This window comes from Phyllopteryx taeniolatus, chromosome 1 (genome assembly GCF_024500385.1).
Source record: "Phyllopteryx taeniolatus isolate TA_2022b chromosome 1, UOR_Ptae_1.2, whole genome shotgun sequence".
Lineage (NCBI taxonomy): Eukaryota > Metazoa > Chordata > Actinopteri > Syngnathiformes > Syngnathidae > Phyllopteryx > Phyllopteryx taeniolatus.
In genome coordinates, this window is record NC_084502.1 from 12,058,817 (window position 1) to 12,083,414 (window position 24,598).

Genomic DNA, 24,598 nt, shown 5'->3' on the forward strand with positions numbered 1-24,598 from the left:
ACCTACTGTAATGACAACAATGTTGAAAATTTTACTTAAAAAGCATTGCATGCAGTTCAAAAATGCTTGAACACAACGTCCCAACTTCATTGCAATTGGGGTTGTACATAACACCCTCAATTTCAAGTTTCAGCCTCATCACTCGATCTGATACTCTTTTCACCTCCAAGACATTCTTAGCCAACTCTTCTTTTAAAATAACCCCGATTCCATTTTCTTCCCAACTACACCATGGTAAAATAATTGAAACCCCGCCCCTAAACTTCTATCCTTACTGCCTTTCCACCTGCTCTCCTGGACACACAATATCAACCTTTCTCCTTATCATGTCAACCAACTCCTGAGATTTTCCTGTCATAGTCCCCACATTCAGTTCTAGGCTCTGTGCTTTCCTCTTCTCTTTCTGCTGAAGAACCCGCTTTCCACCTCTTCTACTTCTTCAACTTCGACCGACAGTAGCTGAATTTCCACCGGCGCCCTGCAGGTTGACGCCGCCGGTGACGAACGTCGTTAACCCCACAACCGATCCGGTATGGAATTCTTTGGATGAACGCTCATATTTGTTTTGCAAAGTTTTAAGCCGGACGCCCTTCCTGACGCAACTCTCTGCATTTATCCGGGCTTGGGACCGGCCTACAGTTTGCACTGGCTTGTGCCCCCCATAGGGCTGCATTACCAGAGTGCACATGTTGACAACATGAATTCCCAGAAAGTTGACAACCAATTTCTTCCCTCCTCCCGCAGTTTCATCTGGCTGCTACTCCGATAATGGGCGGGACACCTCAGGGTGCTGCACTGAGACCTCAGATGTTTTCATGACCGGTAGAAGCTTATTTACAGCTTTTTACTGTAATATAAGTACTGTACAGTATTGAAAACATAATAATTGATTAAAATGTAAAATGTGTATCTGTATACAAAACAATGAACAATGAAGCAGTTTTGTGGGACTTTATTCTCTTGGGCTCTGATTGGCGGGTGGTTACATCACGCAATTTCGGATATACGACACTTTTAGTTTGATTTAAGGTGCAAAGCGGCTCCCAAGCATCCTGCATCTTCAAAGGCTTCCGCCTAAGTGCCAGAGGAAGATTCTGACCATTCAACAGAAGATAAATTCCTGTATATGCTTCAAGAAGGACAGATTTACGCGGATGTCGTATCGAGAAGGCTTTAGTTTTGCTATAAAACCCGATCCAGTGGTGCCTTGAGATAAGACGGAGTAGTTTGGCAGATAGTTAAAAAAAAGAGGCTTCCAGCTGTTTATTGCCCCTCCCAGTTGAGCTTCGCTGTCAAAGTAAGAATCCACCACCTTTATTGTCATGAATGCACACAAAATTTGTTCTTTCCATTTTACCCATCACAGTGAACACACACACTTGTTAGTGGAACACACTGGCGGAGGGGACTGTTGAAGCGCCCGGGGACAAGTTCGGGGTATCGGGGTCTTGCTCAAGGACACCACAGCCGTGAGTCCGGGGGATGTTAGCGGATGGTCCGGTCGGGGTCTTAAACCTTGGTCTGCCACGGTGAAGGCGATGATCTTAACCACACAAACAGAATAACAACATTGTGTGTTAAGTTGAGCTCTGCTAAAAAAAAAATGCAAAAGGCCATAGACGGGCTTACGAAAAGCATGTCACAGTGTTATAACACCTTAAGCAGCCAAGCAACACATGTAGACAGCCAATATAACAATACTTACAGAAATATATTCTTTATTCTCTGGTAAAATGATGACGACTACTACATCTTACTGAATCAGTTGTGAAACTCTTGGTGTGTCTCTCCATGTCCATATTATACTGCCCCCTGGTGGCCAAGGCACGTACGCACAAGAAGGAGCAGTACAATGTCCATTGAACTGAAGCAAGAAATGTGGCAAAAACTGTTTAATTCTTGATACTCTATTTGAGTAATTCCATACTCTATGTTTTTCTGAAGTACAATATTATATAGAGTGGCATTTTCTTTTTAAAAGGGGGTCGGTCGACTGTGTCAATTCATGCCATGTTCTTCCGTCAGATCTGGGTGATCTATCCTGAGTGCCGCACCTTGGCGCACTGCGCCCCCTGCGGCCACCGTGCGTCCTGCAGGCCCCAGCAGCCCCAAGCCCCCCAGCGTGCGGACTCGCAGGTTTGTTTGCCGCAGACGCATTTGATTTGCTCCCTCCTGACTGCCTTCTTTTGCTCACGCAACCTACCTCCTTTGAGTGTTTCGAAATCGCAGGCAGCTGCCAATAGATAGCGTTGCCAACATAAATGTTGGCAACACTGCGGTGCAAGTCCTGGCGCTTCCCGGCCTCGAATGATTGCAATGTGGCGGCACAAGTAGCTCACCAAAGGCAACACTGTCATCATTCTTGAAGCTTTATTTGTGCAAAAGCCATGATGACCCTTGACAGCATTTGTTTTAATTAAATGAATCCAATATTAACATATTAAAGAAGTACATGTTGACTCAAGTTACATCTTTTTTTTTTTTTTTTTTTTTTAATTGAAATAAACTATAAGATAATGATGTGAATATTGGATCTGTTGGGTCTAATTTTCAAAGATCAAGTTGATGCAAAACTTCGATTATGTTTGATCCACTTAATTCTTTTTAACTAAGTTGGTCCAAGTAAATGTTTAAAATTTTATCAACTACCTTTTTTTCAATTACGTTGACCCAAAATGAAGAAATTATTTTCAGAATCAGAATCCTCTTCATTTGAAGAAATTTGTCTCCGGTAGTTGGAGGCGCTCTAGTATGACAATTAACAGCCATTTTGACAGCAAATACTGTGTTGGAAAATGTATGTTTTATATATACCAAATATTACTTCTATTAGTTTTATACAACCTTCACAGGCTTTATTGTTATGTTGTGACAACTAGCTCTCTCGCGGTCATACTGTGCGTACTAAATGTTCCTAGCTATGTTGTGACTACTAGCTGCTATTCGGTAAAGATAAGTTGAGTGCAGCTGGACAAAGATGCTTGTTTGGTTTTTCTTCCGCCGTCTCTCTCACTTCGATATAACAAAGGGGATTTTTCTCTTCAGTAAGGGGTGACAACTCGTAAGACTTGTACCTTTTCCTCTCTTTGCAAAGACTTTTCTTTCTTTTCGTAATTAAAAACCCACAAAGACAAGATTGCTTCCTTACTTATTCTGTCAGCAAAAGATTTGCTTTTACTTTTGAGATATACATAAAAACACACGATGGGGAGTCACTTAGCCTGTAGCAATTTAATGGCAAGAGGAAATAAGCTGTTGGAATGTTTTCTGGTTTTAGTTTGCATTGTTCGATTGCGCCTACCTGAGGGAAGGAGCTGGAAGGTGCGCTGACCAGGATGCGGAGGCTCCAAGAGGATTTTGCAAACTCCTGTCTTAGTTCTGGCAGCGTGCAAGTCCTCAAGGGCGGGTAGAGGGGTACCGACGATTTTTTCCGGCAGTCCCGATTGTCCGTTGCAGTTGTAGCAGTTCCAAACCAGACTGTGATGGAAGAACACATGACCGACTCGATGACCGCTGTGTAGAACCGCCTCAGCAGCTCCCGTGGAAGGCCGTTTTGCCTCAGAAGCCGCAGGGAGTACATCCTCTGCTGGGCCTTTTTGAGGACGCAGTTGATGTTGAACTCCCACTTCAGGTCCTGAGAGACTGTAATTCCCAGGAACTTTAAGGTCTCGACAGTTGACACAAAGCAGCTGGACAACGTGAGGGGCAGCTGTGGCGAAGGATGCCTCCTGAAGTCCACGATCATCTCTACAGTCTTGAGCGTGTTCAGCTCCGGGTTGTGTCGGCCGCACCGCAGCTGGTGTCCCCCAGCCTCACCTGCTGTGTCCTGCCCGTCAGGAAGCTGTAAATCCACCGGCAGATGGCAGGCGAGATGTTGAGCTGGAGAAGCTTGGAGGAGAGGAGTTCTGGGATGATTGTGTCGAACGTAGAGCTGAAGTCCACAAACAGGATATTCGCGTAGGTCCCTGCACCGTCGAGGTGTTCTAGGATGAAGTGCAGCCCTATGTTGACTGCGTCGTCCGCAGACCTGTTTGCTCGGTGGGCAAACTGAAGGGGGTCCAGAAGGGGACCTGTGATGCTCTTGAGGTGGTCCAGCACGAGGTGTTCAAAGGCCTGCGTGACCACAGATGTTAGGCCTGTTGTGTTTTCTTTTCTTTTGTTTTCCCCGATAGCTCCGGGAAGCGGTCCGCCCGGTGAAGTTGGAAGCCCGGAAGCAGTAGGGCACCTTCGGGGACGTGTTCACACAGCCGTGTCTCCGTGAAGCCCAGGGCGGCGGAACGTCCTAAGTCTTTACTGGTCTTTGTGAGAAGATGCAGCTCGCCCATTTTGTTGGGTAGATTTGTGAGGTGAAGCGATGGGAGCGGCATTCGCAATAGTCTCTTCCGGAGCTTGACCTGCACGCCGGCTCACTTCCCCCTGTGGCGTCGCCTCCATGCGCCGTAGATCGCAGCCACTCCACTGGTGAGTAACTACGAGAAATCATTTGTTGCAGTCGGTGAAAGAAAGTCTGCAGGCGACTCCCTGAGGTTTAGCAAGTCTTCCCCTGTGTAAGTAAGTCGCGGAATGTCTCCAAAGACCAACAAAAAAACACAAAAACATAGACGGAACTAGAGAGCTCGTTACCGAGCCGACCACACGGCTAGGTTGGTTTTTGAAATATTAATAGTAATACATAAATTAAGTTGATCCAATATCACAGTAAAAGGCATTAACCATTAACATCATCATGACTCGCCTTAATTAAAAAATATATTTTTAACAATCCACCTAATTCAAAAAATGAATCAACTTGAATTTTAGATATTCAATGTACGCAACATAACTACGTCATGTTATTTTACATCCTCGTTTATAAGATGCTGTCACATCATAACTGGTTGCGTAATTCTTTGCAATGTGCAACTACAATTGTATTACTTTTCCTAATTTGATGCTTGATGATTTAAGAAGCTTTGAGTTTGAAATAAACAATTGAATTGAATGATTATAGTTTCACGTTTGACTTTCTGTGTAGCTAATTAAATGCATGAAATCACGTTTTACATGTACAATGAATATAAAAAGTCGACACACCCCGTTCTAATGCTACGATTTTTTTTTTTTATGGAAAGAGAAATGAAACCTTTTCCATCATTAATGTGACCTATAGCATGCATGACTCCTTTTTTTTCCTCTTCATGAGGGTAAGTAAAAATAAACAACTGAGATAATGTGGTTGCACAAGTGTGCACACCCTCTTATAACTGGAATGTGACTGTTTACAACTAAACAATCCCCTTCAAACTCATGTTAAATTAGTCTCAGCTAACACCTGCCATCATTTAAAACGCCTCTGATAAAGTTCAGATGTTCTCGTAGACAAGCCTACTACATATGAACTTTTCAGGGATGGGTAGAATTTTTATATCCACTGTCTCGCAATAAGCAACAGGCTTTGTGCGTCATTGATGTTTCTCAGCGTCGCTGTTCGCCATATTACAGTAAGTATAACCCTCCTTTGTGTTCCTGTTCCTGCAGGTCCAGGTGCCATGTTGCCAGCCCACCGCCCGGGAAGAGGTGCCCGTCATGTACGCGGACATGATCCCCCATACGATCACATTCGCTTTTGGGGGGGGGGAATACGAATGTTTTCTCTTCTCGAAATGACCACATGACGCCGCGCGCTTGCCACACTCAAGATTTATATCCTCGGGAAATCTCCCGGGTGTCCGGGGCAGCTATTTCAAGCTGCTCACGGGTTCTGAGTGTTCCCTCCAAAAAATGTGCAAATGTCCCAGAGCCAAACGCTCTGCTCATCACTGCGGAAAAGCATCCCCTCTTATGGAGAAACAAGTCCGCTTGCTTTCAACGGGAAGCATCCCCAGATCAAGTCGACACGCAGAAGCCAATTTGTCGTCTTTGTCCAAATCTGCAAGGGAGCTGTATTCATCCTTTTTTTCTAGAGCTGCATGCTTTTTTCTACATGAGCGCTGTCCAATGAAAGGCACGGATGCCTACAGTTGGGCATGGTTTTGGGTTTTTTTTAAATCCAAAACGCAACAAGCTTAACTTTTGTATTTTTTTGGGGGGGGCATGAATTGAGCCCCCGGAGCTCATTTCACTGAGCAACATCAAATTCTGCATAGATGTCTGTCATGAGGTAACCCGGCAAAAAGTCTTAAGTCTTGCCTGAAAAGACACAGGAAGTCAGTGGTTTTGGTTTGACGTGGCCAATTTATTTGCAATAATGTTGTTGCTATCTAGAAGAAGAAAAAACAAAAACAAAAAGTCAGTGTAATGAAGGCTTTTTAATTTCAGAAATGGAAGCATTGTAAAGCTGATTTTCAAGCCTGCTTGGATCCAATGTAAGACGTCTGTCTCCTTTGTGATAGGTTCTCACGGTGAAGAGATTCCTGGGCGCCCCCTGCTGGAGACGTGCATACTTTTAGCCCTTCAATTGCCACTGCGTTTTGGCTCAAAAGCAAAAACAAATTGGAGATACGTTTGACCATATGATCAGTGAGTGTGCTTGTCTACATACTCGTGAGTGCTGAGCTGAGGAGCCGTTTTGGGTCATTAGGGTCAGAGTTTTTGCGGTTTTTTAACAAGGTTACCTCATGTGAATATTTGTCTCTGAATACATATATATGAATACATATATATGCGTATGTATTCATAGCAGCCTTTGTTGAATAAAGGCTGCCGAAACCAAGCTCTCGCGTTCTCCGTTGTCGTGCCGCAGCTGACGGCCTGCTTGATGGAGTGCACCGAGATGACATTCGCCAGGAAGGTGCAGCTGCGGGACAAGCGGAATATACGGCCGCAAGACTCCACTGAAGGCCGGTCATCTTGCCGGAGTTAGATGATAGAGGTGAGTGTTGAGGGTTGGGTTCAGGTAGGATCAGAGGTTAAGAGTTTGGCTTTAGGGTGAGCGGGTCAGGGTTGCTGTAGTGTTAGAGGTTTCTCACAGGGATAGCTGTGAGGCTCGGGTCCAGGGTTCAGGTAGAGTTAGAGTTCAGAGGTTAGGGATAGAGGGTCAGGGTTAAAGGGTAGGTATTAGGGTTAGGGGTAACGTTAGATACTAGGGCAGTTGGGACTAGCTAGTGCCTGGGTTTAGGGTTAGGCCAGGTCAAATGTTGGGGGTTAGGGTTAGGGTAGAAGAAGAGAGGATGATCAAACATCCCATGCACGGAAACAAGTAGATTAAATGTTTCCTACTTCCCTGGATTATAATCAATCAATAATTGTTTTATTTCATTCTCATATGAGACAGTATTTCTATATTTCTAATATGAAGGGGAACATTAGTAGAAAAACACATGTGGCAAAATAATTCTATTTTTTCTCTAGCACATATATAGAAATATTCAAATCCATTCCAGGATCAGGCCCACACCGGAAAACGCGAGAGACAAATAAAGAAAGTACCAGCAGAGGGCGGTAGAGGGTCAAAGGCCAGGGCCAAACAGGTCAAGGCCAAAATCCCAACTAGACCAGTCCGCCCTATCCATTCAACCGGAGTAACCTTTAAGGTTAGGGCCACATCCACAGTAGACATATGCTTAAGGGTTAGAGTAAAATTAGAATAATGGATTTCCCGGTTTATTAAACCCCTCTAAAAGAAGGGGGGAAAAGGGGAGGGGCAGAAGGAAACCAAAAAGGGGGGAACGAAGAGGGAATTTGAAGTTTAGGGCTGATGGAAGAAATCTACTTCCCAAGTAGCAATACGTTATAGGTTTCTTTAATATTAAGGTTATAGTTTTCCTCAAAGTTAGGGCTATACATTTCTTAAAAGTAAGGTTGTAGGTTTCTTTAAGGTTCGGGCCAACTGGTCAAATTTCAATTCAATTTAAAAAAACAAAAAACAAATCTTACATTCACTTTCAAGTTTATTGGACTCCAGTTTCAAACTAATAAATTCAATTTCAAATTATACTATTCAGATTCAGTTTTTAAACGCAACGTTGAAAATGAAACAATACAAATTCAAATTCTGTCTTTCAAATGCAGTTTGTAAATGCAATTAATTAAGTGTCGAAATGTATAAATGATTCCAATTCAGAACCTGCTGCCACAAATTTCAGCCCACAGCGCCGTCCTGTTAAGAAAATAAAGGTGAACGTGACAACTGCCAGTGCATAAAGAAAGGGAGTCAAATTAGTGGCATCACAATGAGCGACACACAAAATGTCACATGTATCTTGTTGGTTCTGGTCCCTTCTTTTGGGGAATGTCCCTACCCCGATATGTTACATGTCCGAAAAAAATATGCCATTACTTTCCTGACGCATGCCTGCTAAAATATTGTTTCGAAATAAAAGACAAGTAAAAGATGTCACTGTACACAGCTAATGATGGAGCTCTACTCTTACAGTTTTTTACACAGGCGGGAACGCGTCTCGGTCCGTCACTAACCTACCCGAATGCCCGGACCAGACTCCGAGACAAATTTGGTCTTGTCGGACTACTGCCGTGAAATCTCGACGTATCTCGGTCAAACAGTGGCAACACTACAGGAGTTGTTAGACTTTACGCCGATCTGATCGGTGTGATCGGTACCGGCCAATGATTAGCTTTTTATGCTGATCGGCTTTCGTGTCATAATTCGGCGATCCGATCAATGACCTCATCGATCGGCTCCGGACGAGACATTTAACTCTGTGTCGTCGTTGCGTATGAATCCAAAAGCTAGTTTATTTGTAGCCTTTTCACGTGTCAACATTTGCTCAATCGACATTGTCCCAGATGATCGCGCTACTCGTCACTTTAAACCGCATACGCTTTTGGACTTTTTCAGTCAAATGGCTGTCCGTTGTCGTGCTGGAGCGGCTCCACCTACCGGAGACAAATTCCTCGTGTGTTTTTGACATACTTGGCAAATAAAGATGATTCTGATTCTGAGTATGTCGGATTCGTTTCCGGTGAGGGTTGGACTCCGCCGAGGCTGCCCTTTGCCACCGATTCTGTTCATAACTTTTATGGACAGAATTTCTAGGCGCACAGGGGGTCCGGTTTGGTGGCCTCAGTATTGCATCTCTGCTTTTTGCAGACGATGTGGTTCTGTTGGCTTCATCAAGCCGTGATCTCCAACTCTCACTGGGGTCTCGTTCACGAGTGAGGGAAAAATGGGATTTTAAACTCGGTTTTATCTGGTTGATCAAAGGACACTTGGTCGAGTCTTTTCCCAAGTAAAGCCACCAAGCGGCCGGCCTTTTAGATGCAATTCCCACTCCTAAAAACATTTGATTCCTTCTTTGAAGAACAGATTTTGAATGTTGTGAATTACTCTCTTCAGCCTGGTGCCTTCCGCACTGCCGTGGTGAAGACCCTTCTGAAGAAGAGTAATTTAGACACCAACATTTGAAATCATTACCAACCTGTATCCAACCTACCGTTTAGGGGAAAAATTTTTTTAAAAATTTTTAGAAAATACATTTTCGAAAAATGTCAGTCTGGGTTTAGGATGAACCACAGTACCGAGACAGCCCTTTTAGTAAATGTAAATGACAACTGCACATGTTATATGTTGAAGGATTTGGGACCCTGTGAAAAAAATATGAGCCTTGTTTCCAGCACAACAATGCTGCAAAAAATGCGACTTCCTTGGGACCCATTCGTCCCCTCTTCTGCCTCTTACAGCTGCCTTGTGTACATTTAACACTTGACTTAACATTTGACACTGGGATTTAAAGACAGGCAATAACGACAGGCCCCTTTCTTGTGACTTTTGGGTCTTCATCAAAGCTGCGCTCCATTGCGCTTGCCAAGCAGGTCGGACGGCCACATTATGTCAGATCGGGTTCGGCAACACCTTCACTTGACACAATTGTCAGGAATGTCGCCCAGCGTAATTGCGGAACAAACATTTAGCGGAGCCTCTCAGCACGTCCTTTGCCTTAGCGACAGTTGAGGGCTGGGAATAGGTAAACAAGACGGACAGGAAGTGCTTGGGAAAGGTGTGTGTGTGTCACGCACGACTGACATTTACAATCCTCTATTTTGCTTCTTAATCCAGTTGGCACAACTGTTATTATGTTGTAGCTTTTGTAAACTGGTTTTGTTGTTGAATACAAATTGTATTCTAGGAATATGTTCATTCAGCTACTTCTACATTGTGGACACAGATCCTTAAAGTTCGACACTTGATTTTCCCAAATAAGGGCCTTCCTTCTCCACTGACAACATTCAACCTGACTTGAAAATGACACACTCCTGCAATTCTGGAACCATTGTGATAGACACTGCTACTTGCAAACACTGTACAAATGTGGCATGTTTGTTTTTTTACAGATTATTAAAAAAATATGAACAACTTCGTGGCCCTGAAAAGGTTTTAAGTTGGACTTGCTTGAAGATGTTGGTTACCATGTTCTGCGACTCTTTCCAGCCAAAATGTGACATCATTACAAACCTACTAAAACTCTCCTTTGCTTATTTTGTTCTGACATAGAAAAGGTCAAGATAATAGATTGTCGATTTATGACAGTATTTTGCCTCATTCTGTAATTCCCAACCTTTATTGAGCCAAGGCACAAATTTTACATTTGAAAAATCTCACACATCACCGGCACAGCACTGAACAATAGCGTCACAAAAAATGGATACACAAGTCAATTATAAACTTTCTGCCATCTAATAAAAGAGCATTTATTTAGATGAACATAGATACATTTGTTGTAAATAAATAAGACTCGGTCTGTCCCGTTAAGTGAAATTTGATAATTCCCTGTGTCACACCGGCTGGGAATCGCTGGCCTTGTTTATTGTAATATCATCGTCGCCACCGTCACCCAGAGGAGGTCGAAAGTGTAAAAACAGACACATCAGGGCCTCGGTGGGACTTGAGTGCCCACATTGACTCTGAAGATGCCCGTCCGCGTTCAAACCATCCAAACCCGATTTTCCCCCAGGATGAGCGTACAAAGCGGCGAAGGCCAATCCAAGTGAATCCACGTGACTCTGTCTTGGCTTCGTCCCAAAACCTCACCTGCCCGTTCCGGATGCCCTAAATGGGCTCACAGGATATTAGCTGAAGCTCCAGTGCTGGTAGGCATCCGAAGCGTTACACTTGTCCATCAGAATGAGCTTGTCTTTCAGCTGTAAACATTTCCCGCTGATGGGGTTCTTCAGGAGCTTCTCCTGAAGAGGCGAGAGAGGAAAAGCATCGATAGGCTGCGCCACTCGGGTTCCCGGACCCAAAAACAAAAGAGTCAAACGGACCTGCGTGAAGAGCCACTCCTGGTGCGGCGACGTCTCGGGGCCCTTCCCTTTCTTCTTGCACGGCTCGACCTTCACGGGCTTGGGATGACGCGCCGCCTCGAGACAGAGCTCCTTCCTGACGTTGTGACGCAGCTCCTTGTTGGACGTATACTCAAAGTACTGGAAAAGACCACAGACACAGCATCTGTTCTGCAGTTGGCGTGGGATGTGGTGGGATGTGACCCAGTACAAATACGCCCTTACTGTGGATTTTTCTATAGTGTCCCAAAAATACTCAAGTGTTACAAAAACAGAATGATCATTGTCTTCTGTTTTTATTTGTTTAACACAACGTCCCAACTTCATTGGAATTGGGGTTGTACATGTGTGAATATTGCTGCTGAGACAACTTTAATTTCCGTCACAGGATAAAGCCTTCCTCATTCATCATTAAAATGAAGGGACTGCTTTTACCTCTGCTCCTCCTATAATGACAATGATGTTGTACTTAAAAAGCATTGCATGCAGTTCAAAAATGCTTTCAAATTTAGAAGGTTTGGACTGTAATGAGCAATACATACATATATACAATAACAATGCATACTTGTACACACACACATACATATGTATAATTTATCTTGAAGGGATTTATTCCCGGCGGGACGGCGGCCAACTAGTTAGAGCGTCAGGCCCCGCCTGTGTGGAGTTTGCACATTCTCCCCGTGCCTGCGTTGCTTTTCTCCGGGCTTTCCGGTTTCCTCCCACATCCCAAAAACATGCGTGCTAGGTTAATTGACAACTCTAAATTGCCCGTAGGTGTGACTGTGAGTGCGAATGGTTGTTTGTTTGCATGTGCCCTGCGATTGGCTGGCAACCAGTTCAGGGTGTACCCCGCCTCCTCCCCGATGCTAGCTGGGATAGGCTCCGGCACGTCCGCGACCCTAGTGAAGAGAAGCGGCTCGGAAAATGGATGGATGGATTTATTTCCCCCCCCGCCCCCCCGAAGTTAGACCAGTGTCACAGAACGGATTGCGGTGGAACTTGGAGGTACCGCAGAGGTGTGCTGTATTAGGGAGTCCTAGTACTGTACCTGGTTGCCTCCCTGATTGTGACAAGCGTACATGATAACAGGGTTCCCTCCTTTGTTGTTTTCACCAACGTCCAAGCACGTTTGAGATCCGGCATTCCTTATCTGGATGCAAACAATAAATGTGGGAGCGGTTTTGCTCGATGCAACATCCACGTGGAGCCGCAAAGACAAACGCGACTTACTGCTCCGTATTTTTCTGGCGTTCTCTCAGGAACGAACATCTCTGGGTAGACGGTGTTTAGGTACCAGGAGAAGCTCTTGCAGTTTAAGTTCTCTCTCAGTTTCAGACGATGGGCGATGTCCCCGTAGGAGTGCTGGAAGCATAAACACTTTCTAAAATTTTATTTCTGTATCAGTTCATAACAGAAGTGATCTCAAGGCACTTACCATCAAGTGCATCTGGAAAGCAGTCACAGCGCTATATAAGTGTAATGCATTTTGGTTATTATTATTATTATTATTATTATTATTATTATTACAGTCCTGTCTCTGAGGTCTACAGACGATTCTTTTGACTGATTGCTTGGTTCGTGCTCTGACACACACGGTCGCACGCGCGCACACCCAACAGGTGACAGGTGTGTGCCAAGGTTATAGTTGATGAAAATGAATCAAATAATAAAAACTACATTTAAAAAAAGCTTTTCCTTAACTGAAATGAAAATAAAGAACGATAACGATTGCAAAAGTTGATTTCACATTCACACAAATCATCACTTAAAAGGGAAAAAAAAAATCGACTTGTTTTGCCTCTGCCAGCTTTGCAGCAGCTCTGGTACAGCTCAAGTTCAGTGATGTTACGTTTTGACAATCATGCCACGTCAAGTACGGATATTTGTGTAAAAGTAATCTGGTAAACGTGAGACACCCCATATTACAAAACAACAACAACAACAAAAAATACCTAAGACCAAAACTAAGAAAAATGAAACTGAAAATAATCATTTTCGAAAAGATAATACATAAAAACTAGCAAACCTGCTCGAAAAAACTAAATTTAACTGAATGCAAAAAAAAGGGGAAAAAAAATGTATTTCATGTTTTTATTATTTTATTATTAGTATTTTCTGGAATAAAAAGTAATAAATTCAATTTTGGAATCAGGGTGTAACATGACAAAATGTGAGAAAATTAGTGGCCACTGACCTCAAGACTTTGTAAGAGCAGCGCGGGCAACTAGTTGTTGTAGTCACAACTAACCCAACCAGACCACCAACATCATCCGTGGACTTGATGGCGAAATTTAATCTGCTGCTAAAAAAAGGATCACGTGCCAATTTGTAACAACTGAACCAAACCGAAGTTCCGGCATATTTTGATTCTATTTATTCATTGTTCTTTTGACGCTTATTTTTGAAAGAATCTGCTTTGCGCTGCTGCAACACTTGAATTTGATCCAAGGATGATTTGATTTTATCATCCGTTCAGAAGTGAAGCGCCGGGAATGCTTTCCCGACGCAATCCGCAAAGGTTGAACGGAGGTGGCTTTTTTCTCGTTTGTTGAAGACGCTTCAACCTTTTATCCCGAATGCTTCTACAGTTCCAAACGTTTAGAACGTTTGATCACAGCCTCGGTGGGTGTGTCATAGTAGCATCGTTGTTGTCGACGGGTGCGGCTGGTGAACGACCGTCCTTTGTCCCCTGTTTTTGAGCGCTTCTTCATCTTTGCGAATGAAATACTGACTCCAGACTCGAACGAGCTGCTCGTCGATGGCCATGCGCTCGTGTTACGGCTGCTTGTTCTCTCCAATGTTCTCTCTCTGTTCGTAGCAGTCCTCACTACACTTGTGCCGTGTAAACAACATTGCTGAGTTTGCTTCTCAGGATTTTGTCCTCGGGGTGAACCAGCTTTCCTTGGCCGGTGTCGGTTGGTTTGAAAAGCATTGGTGTGTTTGTTATGTTTGGAGAAAGTCCGCTGACAAACATCTTCAGGCCCTTCTCTTCCTGGCGCATTTAACAAAGGCCCAGTTAGAATACCAACAGTTACTGTACTAAGACGCGCATCTGCTCCTTGTGTCTTCCTGAGATGGCGCTAGTGATCGTCTCTCCTCTGTCGTCAAGGGTTCTGATAACACCCGGCTTGTGTCCCATTAGGTGATGGGAGTCACAGCGAAGGGGGCGGTCTGGGTCAGACCTCATTATCGAGGATTCCGCCGTTTCCCGCCGACACCTCGCAGTCCAAAAATGGTGTAAAGCGAATGACCAGTTGGTATGCCGTACGCGCGACGACGATAACAACCACCTATTGTGACCGCCCCCAGGGTACACACCAACAAATGAGAAAGAGAAGAAGCCTTTTGGATTAAAGATGAACCGTCTCCAACAAACAAGAAAGGTCCAGTTGCCTCGATTCAACCTTTGCAGATTTACAAGACCTGGATCCGGATGACTGAAGGTGGAAACAGACGTAGTAGCTCGTCACACATGAAGATATTGTCACCTGACGAGCCATGTTGCCGGCCCTGTTGTTGCGGCGATAGAACAGCAGTTTGTAGTCGTCCATCCAGACCTCGGCTAGGCGCACTTGGTTGCGAGAGATGACCTCTGTGCCTTTGGGGAAGGTGTGCGGACTCTTGGTGCGGAAGACGTGGCCCACTATCGAACAAGGAATGATCTCCAGCTGACCGCCGCACTGCCACACCTGAAAACAACACGCGACACATCAAACACAGCCAGAGACCGAGGCTGGCTCGGGAATGGCTTCCTGGCCGGTGACCATTTTGTACTGCCGTCGGAAAGTCAGCTTAAGTGATGCCCTCTGCAGTGCTACAAATGTATCCCACAATGCATCTTGAGGAGTGAGTAACCCATGGTCACTAGAAAACCAATATATATCCCACGACACAATAAGCTGATACAGAAAAGTGATTTTTCGTTTGTTTCTGGGGTATTGTTTGATTTGTTTGCATTCATTCTGTAACATACACTCGGGTCCAAACTATATAACACTACAGTAATGTATTTACCTGTTCGTTATTTATCATGCAAAGAACTATCTGATGTTGATCCAGTTAGGGCCGCAGCTATCCAATATTTTAGTATTCCTATCCTACTAAAACTTTTAGCGAATAATTGGGTATTCAGATAAATTAGATTTTTGCTTAGTTAAAGAACAATGATGAATACACAAGAAAGTAGCCATTTCACTTCAAAAACTAATGACCAATTGTTTTTCTTTTGTTTAGATAAATGTTTTATTTCTTAAATTCAGATTGAGCAGCAAACTATTTTCTTGTCTTGAAATATTTCCAGCGAGGCAATTTCAAACACAAATAAAAATAAATAATCAACTCATTTAAATTTACCAATCAGTTTAAACTTAACATGTTTTCTTCTTAGCATTTCTTGTAAGTATAAAAAACAAGTTAAGTTATTAATTAAAAAAGGTATAAGCAGCCTGTTGTGCAGCAACAAAGGCTCAAAGACCCTTTATGATGACGACAAACTATGGACTATGGGTTTTCCCTTGCCCGGACGTGGGTCAACGGGGCCCCCCTCTGGAGCCAAGCCTGGAGGTGGGGCTCGAAGGCGAGCGCCTGGTGGCCGGGGGCCCGGCCGGGCACAGCCCGAAAGGTTAACGTGGGTTCCCCTTCCCGTGGGCTCACCACCTGTGGGAGCGGCCATAGGGGTCGGGTGCAGTGCGAGCTGGGCGGTGGCCGAAGGCGGGGACCTTGGCGAGCCGATCCCCGGCTACAGAAGTTGGCTCTAGGGATGTGGAACGTCACCTCTCTGGCAAGGAAGGAGCCCGAGCTGGTGTGCGAGGTCGAGAAGTTCCGACTAAATATAGTCGGACTCGCCTCCACACACAGCTTGGGCTCTGGTACCAGTCCTCTCGAGAGTGGTTGGACTCTCTTCCACTCTGGAGTTGCCCACGGTGAGAGGCGCCGAGTGGGTGTGGGTTTACTTATTGCTCCCCGGCTCGGTGCCTGTACGTTGGGGTTCACCCCTGTGGACGAGAGGGTAGCCTCCCGCCGCCTTCGGGTGGGGGGACGGGTCCTGAGTGTTGTTTGTGCCTGTGCACCAAACAGCAGTTCAGAGTACCATCATCACGGATTGTCCATAACGAACACCATGTTCAAGCATAAGGGTGTCCACACGTGCACTTGGCACCAGGATACCCTAGGTCGCAGTTCGATGATCGACATTGTGGTCGTGTCATCGGACTTGCGGCCGCATGTCTTGGACACTCGGGTGAAGAGAGGGTGGTCAGTGGTCACTGAAGCAAAAACTCTGGCATGGGAGGAGTTCGGCGAGGCCATGGAGAAAGTCTTCCGGATGGCTTCGAGAAAATTCTGGTCCACCATCTGGGGTGTCAGGAGGGGGAAGCAGTGCACCATCAACACTGTGTATAGTGGGGATGGGGCGCAGCTGACCTCGACTGTGAGTCGGTGGGGAGAATACTCGAAGACCTCCTCAACTCCACCGACACGCCTTCCCATGAGGAAGCAGAGTCTGGGTTCTCTGAGGCGGGCTCTCCTATTTCTGGGGTTGAGGTTACTGAGGTGGTTAAAAAGCTCCTCGGTGGCAAGGCCCCGGGGGTGGATGAGATTCGCCCGGAGTTCCTCAAGGCTCCGGATGTCATGTGGCTGTCCTGGTTGACACGCCTCTGCAACATCGCGTGGCCATCGGGGACAGTGCCTCTGGATTGGGAGACTGGGGTGGTGGTCTCCCTTTTTAAGGAGGGGGACCGGAGGGTGTTTTCCAACTACAGGGGGATCACACTCCTGTAGTGTCTCTCTCTCTCACACACACTCACATACGCACACGCACACACACACTCGCACGCACACACTCACACTAACGCACGCACACACATAAATCGCTGAGCAAAACTTTCCCTTGACAAGCAAACAGCCTGAATGAAGTGACGTTATACTCATCACCATCGCAATAAAGTGGACACAAATTCACCAGTAATGAATAGAAAATGGTTACGCTAGCAAGTTGCTGTAAGGTTAAAGTCACTGATTTGTGCGACGTTTATTTTGGCTTTTCCAGAGCATTGTGTGCGTCTCGCTCGAGAGACGTCACGTCACCGGCGTGCGCTCAGTCTGAAATGATCCCACACTTTTGGACCGTATAGACCAGTAGGAGCAAACTGGGAGGTCTGGCAGTAAATGAGTTTTATAAACGGATCCTCACGGCAGAAAAAAAAAATCCTTGAACATTTTTTCTACTCGAAACATTCGAGTACTCGTTGCAAAAGTAATCACACGACAGCAATGACGCCCAAATAGTTTTCCAAAACAATTTTTCTTCTGACTGATGAGTTAACCAGGATCAGAGATTTAGGGGTGCTGGGAGTCATTTTAGGGGTTCTTCAGTACCTCCCAAAAATGGGCTAGAAACGCCTCTGGAGTTAACAATATAGTCCACTACAAAAAAAAATAAAAAATCCAAAACTTCAGATTAGCGAGTAGGGAATGAGCCAATGATTCCCAACACGTCCTCGTAGATTTTGCAGATGACAAGCGGGTGGATTGGTTACCCTCGATGGTGTAAAGTGTAATTCCCAATGACATTTCTGATGTGACATTTGTAAACACCGAATGGGGAGAATGACTGACCCGGAAGGACATCTCCAAATTCTCGCCACCCCAAATCTCCATCTGGTCATCATATGTTCCGATGTGTTCAAAGTAGCTCTTTGACACGGAAAACAGACCTCCGGCAAAAGTGGGTGTTCTGAAATGTTCACAAGGAAGACAGTAAGCAAAACAATAAGAGGCTTAATGGCGCCAGGGAGATCAGGGTGAAGTCAGTCTTGCTTGGTCTATACGTGCAATTTTGGGAAGTACCCAAAGTAGTTTTTTTCAGGATCTGTAATTGACTTTAGTCAAAAGCGGTGTTGTTTACAATTGACAATAAGAATCCATTTTTAATTTTTTCATTTCAGACTTTTACTTTTGAAAGGAGTGTGAGTACTTGTGCCACCTGGGCTTACTTGATAGGTTCGGTTTCATTCTTGCGCAGATTGTTGACGTCGGCGGGGACGGACTCCCAGATGAACGTCAAGGTCCAGTCGAAGGACCCTCGGTGGGAGTAACGCTCCTTGGCCTTGGGCTTTTGGAATTGGAACGTGTTGAGGTCGATGGAGGCGATGCGCGGGCTGACCACCGCGCTCGGTTCTTCCGTAATGCGGCTCATCAGCGGCTCCAGCCAACCGTGGAAACACTCGCCTGCGGAAAAGCATGCAAAATCAGACTTCCCTTTTATTCGTCCATTCGCCATTCATACAAAAGGCAAATCCGTGGCACTTTACAGAGGCGAAATAATTATTGCGATATGAAAGGATACAATCTCAACATAAAAGCAGGACAAAGTAAAACTCTTTGATTATCAAGTTGAAATCATAAAGAAAAGCAAGATTGTCAAAAGCCAAAATAGTGTTTTGGACGTATGAAACGCAGCAGTGAGCAATTTGGAGCGTAGCGACAGTTTGGTCGGGCGGATCTCAGGCACGTTTGCGCACTCACAGTGCGCGTCGAGGAACGTAAGCACTTGGCCTCGAGCGACGCTGGCGCCCAGCAAGCGGGCCGCCACCAGACCCTTCCGCTCCTGCTGCCTCAGCACTCGCACCAGCTTCAGCTCGTGCACAAACTCCACCAGTTGGCTCTGCAGGTACTCTGGAAGTGGGGAAGGCACATATCCTACGTGAGAAAAATGTGCAGGCTGATTGAAAAGTAATGCTATATTTTAAACGAGTTCTTTACAAAAAAAAAAAAACCCAACTCGTTTGTTTGAGTTTGTTCTCTAATGTGCGATGACTTGCGACAGGATTGTAGGTGCGTTCATTCTTCACAATAACATGAACGGCAAAAGGCACCTGACCGTGACGCAAGAGGAAATGTGGCCAGTTCACAGTGCTTGGGAGAAACAATGCTGATTAATTAACACCCTTTTGACTTTTTCTTTGGTGTTGGTTAAAGGAGCAAGTCTACTGGAACAAATGTACGAATTGTAAGAACTAGAAGGGCGTATTCGAGAAGTTACGTCTTCCGTCCTACAAGAGTTCCTGCCTGGTGAAATGAGTCGACCAGATTCCCGGGCGGCTCGCGTCGCTGGCAGACAATTGCTCTCCCCAAAACCCACGCAAAACACTTTTTCATATCCGTTTGCTGTGGAAAAGCATACATTGAAGAACAAACTCAAAACATTTGAGGAAAACATTAGCATAAATAGAACATTTTAAAAGAGGGAGGAACTTTTCAATCACTATGTGTGCAGTATGTCCTCAACTAATAATAATCTTGTCTCATTTTACTGACAAATGAGTGTGGGCCTGTTTAGTTGAACGCAAAGCTTTTATTCTGTGGCGTGAAGGGCGTCGGGGGAATACACAGGTTAGTCGGACCGTCTACATTTTCGTGGAAGAGCATTTCATTGTTTTGCCTGTCACTATATGACGCTTGCGTCGATAGCCGAACAAAGATGCTTTATTTGTACCGAATCATTTTGGGAGCAATAAAGTCAATTTGGATCGCCGCCCGATGATCTGTCATAGCACACGAACTGGTTGCCGTCCATCGTGTTGGGTGTGGTGACAAGTATGAGCTTAATTGCCCAGTGACGAAGTGTCAAGTGGCACATGAGCGAAGAGCAGCGAGTGATCCGACGGCTCTTCTTTGCAATGTGGAATTCGTCAGTGAAAGAAGCCGAGACGACAGAGGGAACGTACTGTGTGTGTGTGTGTGTGTGTGTGTGTGTGTGCAGTATGCACAGAACATGGCTAGCTAGCTGAAAGCGGCATACATGTAATACATGTTATAATGACCTAGTAAATATTGTAGATATAAATATTAGTTGCTGTCATACTGGTACTTATATCTGTCGTTTTAGCTTAAAAATCTCCAATCAAGCTTAAGCGCTTGAGTCTAACTATGAGCACCCTCTCGGGCTAACCATGCTAACTCACGCGTGTCCACTAAACTAGGGCTGTCACTATCGAATATTTTTAGAATCGATCTTTCTATCGATTATTCCATCAATTAATCGAATAATGTGACAAAAATGTATTTTGCGTTAGTTGTTTGCGAAATCATTTTTTTCTAATTCGTTTATTAACCAATTATAATTGTTTATTTGGTATTGTTTAATGATGAAACAAAACCAAATAAAAACAATTGAGCAATATGACACGAGAAGGATTGCTATACTCAACAACCTTTTTCAAAGTAAGAGCTACTTCTTGGCTGCTGATTATGTGAAGGGCTACTAGTTCAAGATCCACTTCTGAGGCTACTACAGGTTCAACTACACATCAATTACACGTTATTCATGCTACGGCTGCAAATAACGATTACATGTGTGTAACAGATTAAACTGAGTACCTTTATTATTTTTTTTCAATTAATTGATTATGATTCAGTTATTGGTTCGGTCTTTAACATCCCGGGAAATGATTGAAAGATGTCGGAAAATCATGAAAAATGTTGATATTTGGTTTCCAGAGTGAAAGCAGATATTCGAAAAAGTCTTATTTTGATTCAACACAAAACATAGTCTGTTTTAATGGAGGACTACAGAAATTAGAGACTATTTACTGCTTTGGACAATTTCAAGTGAAACAATGATTCTCAACTATTAATCGATTATCAAAATACTGTAGTTGTCGATTAATTTGATGAGTGATGTCAATCGATTGTGACACCTCTACACTAAAACGACTATTCTGCTGCATATTTCTGTTTATGTTTGTCTGTTTCTATGAAGCAACGGTAAACGGGGACGGAATGTTGTCGACTATTCGCTGCTTGATGGTTTATTCATAGTTTAGCAGGCTAACTTAATTTATGCCAAGTTGAGCTGAGTTATACCAATTATGTCAAGTCGAAGCTTTTTTTATTTGCGCCAAGCAAATCTCAATCTGTTAAACTATCTAGCTAGCTAAAAAAATAGATGGATTTATAGATTTTTCCCTGGTGTCATTGATGTCCACTAAATGAAAAGGTTAAAAAAGAATGTATTTTAGAAAAGGTAATTTTATACAATGTTTCTTATAATGTACTAATAAATATTTTTTCTTGTTAGTACAGTTGACCCCTGCTATTTAACAGAGATGAAAGATGAATGAAAATCAGCGAATAATTGACGCTCATAATTGCCATGATTCTAATTGCCACAGATTAAGCGGGGGGGGGGGGGGGGGGGGGGGGGGGGGGTCACGTAGAAAAAGCGCAAATGAGTCGGGCAGGCTGTGGACGAATTTTGCTCAATAAAATCCATAAAATCAGTGGTTAGCACATCTGCCTCCCATTTAAGAGGTTCTGCGTTCAAATGTGGTTTGCATGTTAAGCGTCAGCTTTTCCTCCCACGTTCCAAAAATCAGCATCATTGAAGACTGTAGATTGTCCATACTTGTGACTGTGAGGGTGAATGCTTGTTTTTCTATCTAATATGTGCCCTTGCATTGACTGCCCAACAGTCTGTTGTGGTCCTGTTTTAGTTTTTATTCTTTCAAAAATGGTGATTTCCATGTGTTGTCATTTGCTGGTCTCCCACCTTCAGTGCTGGCGTCGTCCACCAGGATGATTTCTTTGAGCAAGAAGGCGGGCGACGTGTGCATGACGCTGTACACCGTCCGGAGCAGCGTTGACCAGGCCTCGTTGTGGAACACGATAATCACGCTGGTGTCGGGCAGCGGAGGACAGCGGACGAACCTCTGGACCACGCACCTGGACGTGTGTGGGCATGTTAGCGTTTGATGCTCTCTAATTACAAATGCAAAGGCGCAAATAGCGAAAATCCACCGATAGTTGACCCCCATTGGAATTACACTGGAATTTATATATGTATATATGTGTGTATGTATATATATATATATATATGTATATATGTGTGTGTGTGTTTTCGGGGTTGGTTCTCACCCAAAATAGAATTGGGGAGAGAAAAAAAATGGGGAAAAAAAGATAAAAATGGAATAAAATTCTTAAAAATGGAAAAAAAAACCATCCACAATTAGTTGAATCCGCTGGTGCCGATGCGTGAGTATATTTGGGGTCCACTGTACCTGAATACATAGCAATGAACACAGAGCAATACAATATGTAAACACCTGAACAATTGGCTATTGTACTCAGGTGGCTCAATGTTAGCATACCAACTGCCAGCATTTTAGCATTTCTTTCATCAATTCTCATTACAAACAGTAACAAGATACAGAGCAAAATGTAAAACCTGATCAATCTGCTTCAGCGCTGTCTCTACTCGGGTTGAAATTGCTCCATATCTTAGCATAGCAACTGCAAACATGTTAGCATTAGAAATAGCACTAGAATAGAGTGCAATATGTAAAAACCTTATCAACTGGCCTTTGTGCGTTCTGTAATCAGGTTGCAATTGTGCTATATCGTCATACCAACTGTTAGCATGTTAGCATTGAATCAGATCGCAGTAGAAATGGTACCCGAGTAAAATCTTTATCAATTTTAGTTCTTTCTTTGTCTCATGTTGCTCTCTTACTATATGTTAACATACCAACTGCTTGCATGTTAGCATTTGATTCACTCTTATTAGTATGTGTAGCACGATGCAGGGCAATAGGTCAAATCCCTTTTAAATGGGCCTAGGGCTTTTTTTCTACTTGGGTTGCTATCTAGCCATATGTTAGCATATCACATTAGACTGAAGCACCACAAGAGCATTTAATCAGTTCCCATTAGAAATACACAAAAAGGTCCTTTGTATTCGCTTAATTTGAACATGTACGTCAGTTACACATTAAAATGTGTTAAATTAACATATTATTTGATAATTTTCAAAGAGGGGGAAATTACGTCGGTTTACCAAATTTTTAGACCTGCAACCAATCTACATGAGTGTGTGCATTAGCTATTTCTCAGGCTAAGGTTGGTATTTGTACATTTATTTCCAAAAAGTCTGACTGTGGCTTGTGTTTTAAATGGATAAGGTACTCGGTAAGGTTTCTTTATCTGTATCAAAGAACATTGCTGCTACATTTGAATCAGCTGACTGTGTCAGAGACGTGCAGGTGAGCAACTTCATCGACTTAAAAAAAAAAAAAAAATCCACACTGCAGTGAATCTCCAACAAAGAAACTGCAATATAGTTGTACACTGCTCGATGTAAAATTCTTATTCATCTGCCTTAGTGCTTTCTCTACCCGTGTTGCTATCGTTCGCATCATACCTACTGCTAGCATATTAGCATTTCATTAACTCTCTTTTGAAATTGCACCTGGGTACAGGGCAATATGTAAATCATTATCACTTGGCCTTAATGTGTTCTCTAATCAGGTATGAAGATATTACAGTGGAATTCTAATCGCATTTTCATTTTGATTCTACAGCTGCTACATTTGAATGCATTACGCAGCATTTCAATTCAGCGTCAGGTCTTCAGCATTCACAAGCAAGTTCTAGAGAAGAAATGAGGATTGGCATGATGTCGGTGAGCTGCCGCACACGTTGGGAATTGGTCAGCCTGAGTAGAACTGCAACTTTTTAGGCAAGTAAAAAAAAAGGATCTCTTACTCCGGAGGCCGAGTATCTTCGCCGAGGCTCCGGCTGAGCGAAATGCGGTCGCTGGCAAACTGATTGAAGCAATGCTTGATCATGCCCGCCTCCTTCTCCTCGGTCTCCTCGGGAGACAGATTGTCTTTCACATAGCCGTTCCCGTTGGCACCGGGCGCTTTGGGGTCCTGAGGTGGTCTTTCCAGGTGAGGCTTGAGCTCAGCCTCGCTGTAGAAACCGGCGAGGCAAGTGATGTTCTCTGTCGGCTCCGTCTCGACCGGAGGGGGCATCTGGAAGCCAAAGTTTTTGATGGCCTCTCGGACCAGGACGAACACCTTCTCCTTCCTCCCCACCCGCTCCAGGAGCCAGGGGTCGGCGGCGAACGAGGCGTCGGGGTCCCTGTGGAGAACCACCACGGCCGCCATAAAGATAACCCCCCCGAGGACAGCCAGTTTCAAGGGGGACATGCGGCGGCGGGGTAACAGACGCATGCTTCAGAGGCAGCCTTCACGGGCGTGAGGTGACGTGTGACTGTGAGAAGGCATTTGAGGAAGTGCCGGCAAATGAGTCATCGAGGAGACATTTTCTCAAGCGACTCCCTTCTGGTGTCGTAGCAGCAGCGGCGCCCGCAGCGGGCTCACTTAACACCACACCTGCCCTCCCCGGGACCCACGTGACAGCAGGTGGGCCGGCTCAAGCTCACTCCGGTCCCCGCCCCTTCGCGACCTCCAGCTGGATTGACAGCTGAAGCGTGGCTACTTTTACTTGAAGCAAAACCTGTTTCCCGGATTGCTGCAACGGTGGCCGTTTAAAAGGTCAGAGGACAAAAATGTGTAATTCTTTCTTGCTAACTCGAGAA

At 44.4% G+C, this 24,598-nt stretch overlaps 2 protein-coding genes and 1 long non-coding RNA gene across 4 annotated transcripts; 1 reads left to right on the top strand and 2 right to left on the bottom strand.

The window, feature by feature from the left end:
* Window positions 1–912: 912 nt before the first annotated feature.
* Window positions 913–5,117, bottom strand: LOC133477434 (uncharacterized). The gene is made up of 2 exons (XM_061772200.1): window positions 3,302–5,117; window positions 913–1,543 (listed from the first exon to the last, which is right to left on the bottom strand). Exons 1-2 carry the CDS (start codon window positions 3,743–3,745, stop codon window positions 1,361–1,363), a joined length of 627 nt encoding a protein of 208 aa, XP_061628184.1. The 5' UTR covers window positions 3,746–5,117; the 3' UTR covers window positions 913–1,360.
* Window positions 5,118–6,341: 1,224 nt separating this feature from the next.
* On the top strand, window positions 6,342–10,291 carry LOC133477445 (uncharacterized). The gene is made up of 3 exons (XR_009788367.1): window positions 6,342–6,498; window positions 6,678–6,850; window positions 10,104–10,291. It is a non-coding gene; the product is annotated as an uncharacterized LOC133477445 (long non-coding RNA).
* Window positions 10,292–10,477: 186 nt separating this feature from the next.
* On the bottom strand, window positions 10,478–24,363 carry LOC133477424 (polypeptide N-acetylgalactosaminyltransferase 6-like). Of its 2 annotated transcripts, none has more exons than XM_061772158.1 (10): window positions 23,761–24,363; window positions 21,770–21,942; window positions 18,745–18,894; window positions 18,213–18,447; window positions 17,836–17,953; window positions 14,709–14,909; window positions 12,451–12,582; window positions 12,269–12,370; window positions 11,200–11,358; window positions 10,478–11,118 (listed from the first exon to the last, which is right to left on the bottom strand). In XM_061772158.1, the coding sequence occupies exons 1-10, from the start codon at window positions 24,228–24,230 to the stop codon at window positions 11,005–11,007; spliced, it is 1,854 nt and encodes a 617-aa protein (XP_061628142.1). In that variant the 5' UTR covers window positions 24,231–24,363; the 3' UTR covers window positions 10,478–11,004. The 2 variants fall into 2 exon arrangements, with proteins under 2 accessions (XP_061628142.1, XP_061628133.1); XM_061772149.1 differs by having other exon boundaries at window positions 18,745–18,918.
* Window positions 24,364–24,598: the final 235 nt, after the last annotated feature.

Excerpts from the sequence above, each read along its gene's own strand:
- LOC133477434 (XM_061772200.1), bottom strand. The coding sequence starts at position 3,745 with ATGATCGTGGACTTCAGGAGGCATCCTTCGCCACAGCTGCCCCTCACG. Across the intron at positions 1,544-3,301 it reads CTTCCAGCTCCTTCCCTCAG|ATCATCGCCTTCACCGTGGC; the intron begins GTAGGCGCAATC and ends TGTGTGGTTAAG.
- LOC133477424 (XM_061772149.1), bottom strand. The coding sequence starts at position 24,230 with ATGCGTCTGTTACCCCGCCGCCGCATGTCCCCCTTGAAACTGGCTGTC. Across the intron at positions 18,448-18,744 it reads TACGTTCCTCGACGCGCACT|GCGAGTGTTTCCACGGTTGG; the intron begins GTGAGTGCGCAA and ends GCTTTTCCGCAG. Across the intron at positions 11,119-11,199 it reads AGGAGTGGCTCTTCACGCAG|GAGAAGCTCCTGAAGAACCC; the intron begins GTCCGTTTGACT and ends TCGCCTCTTCAG.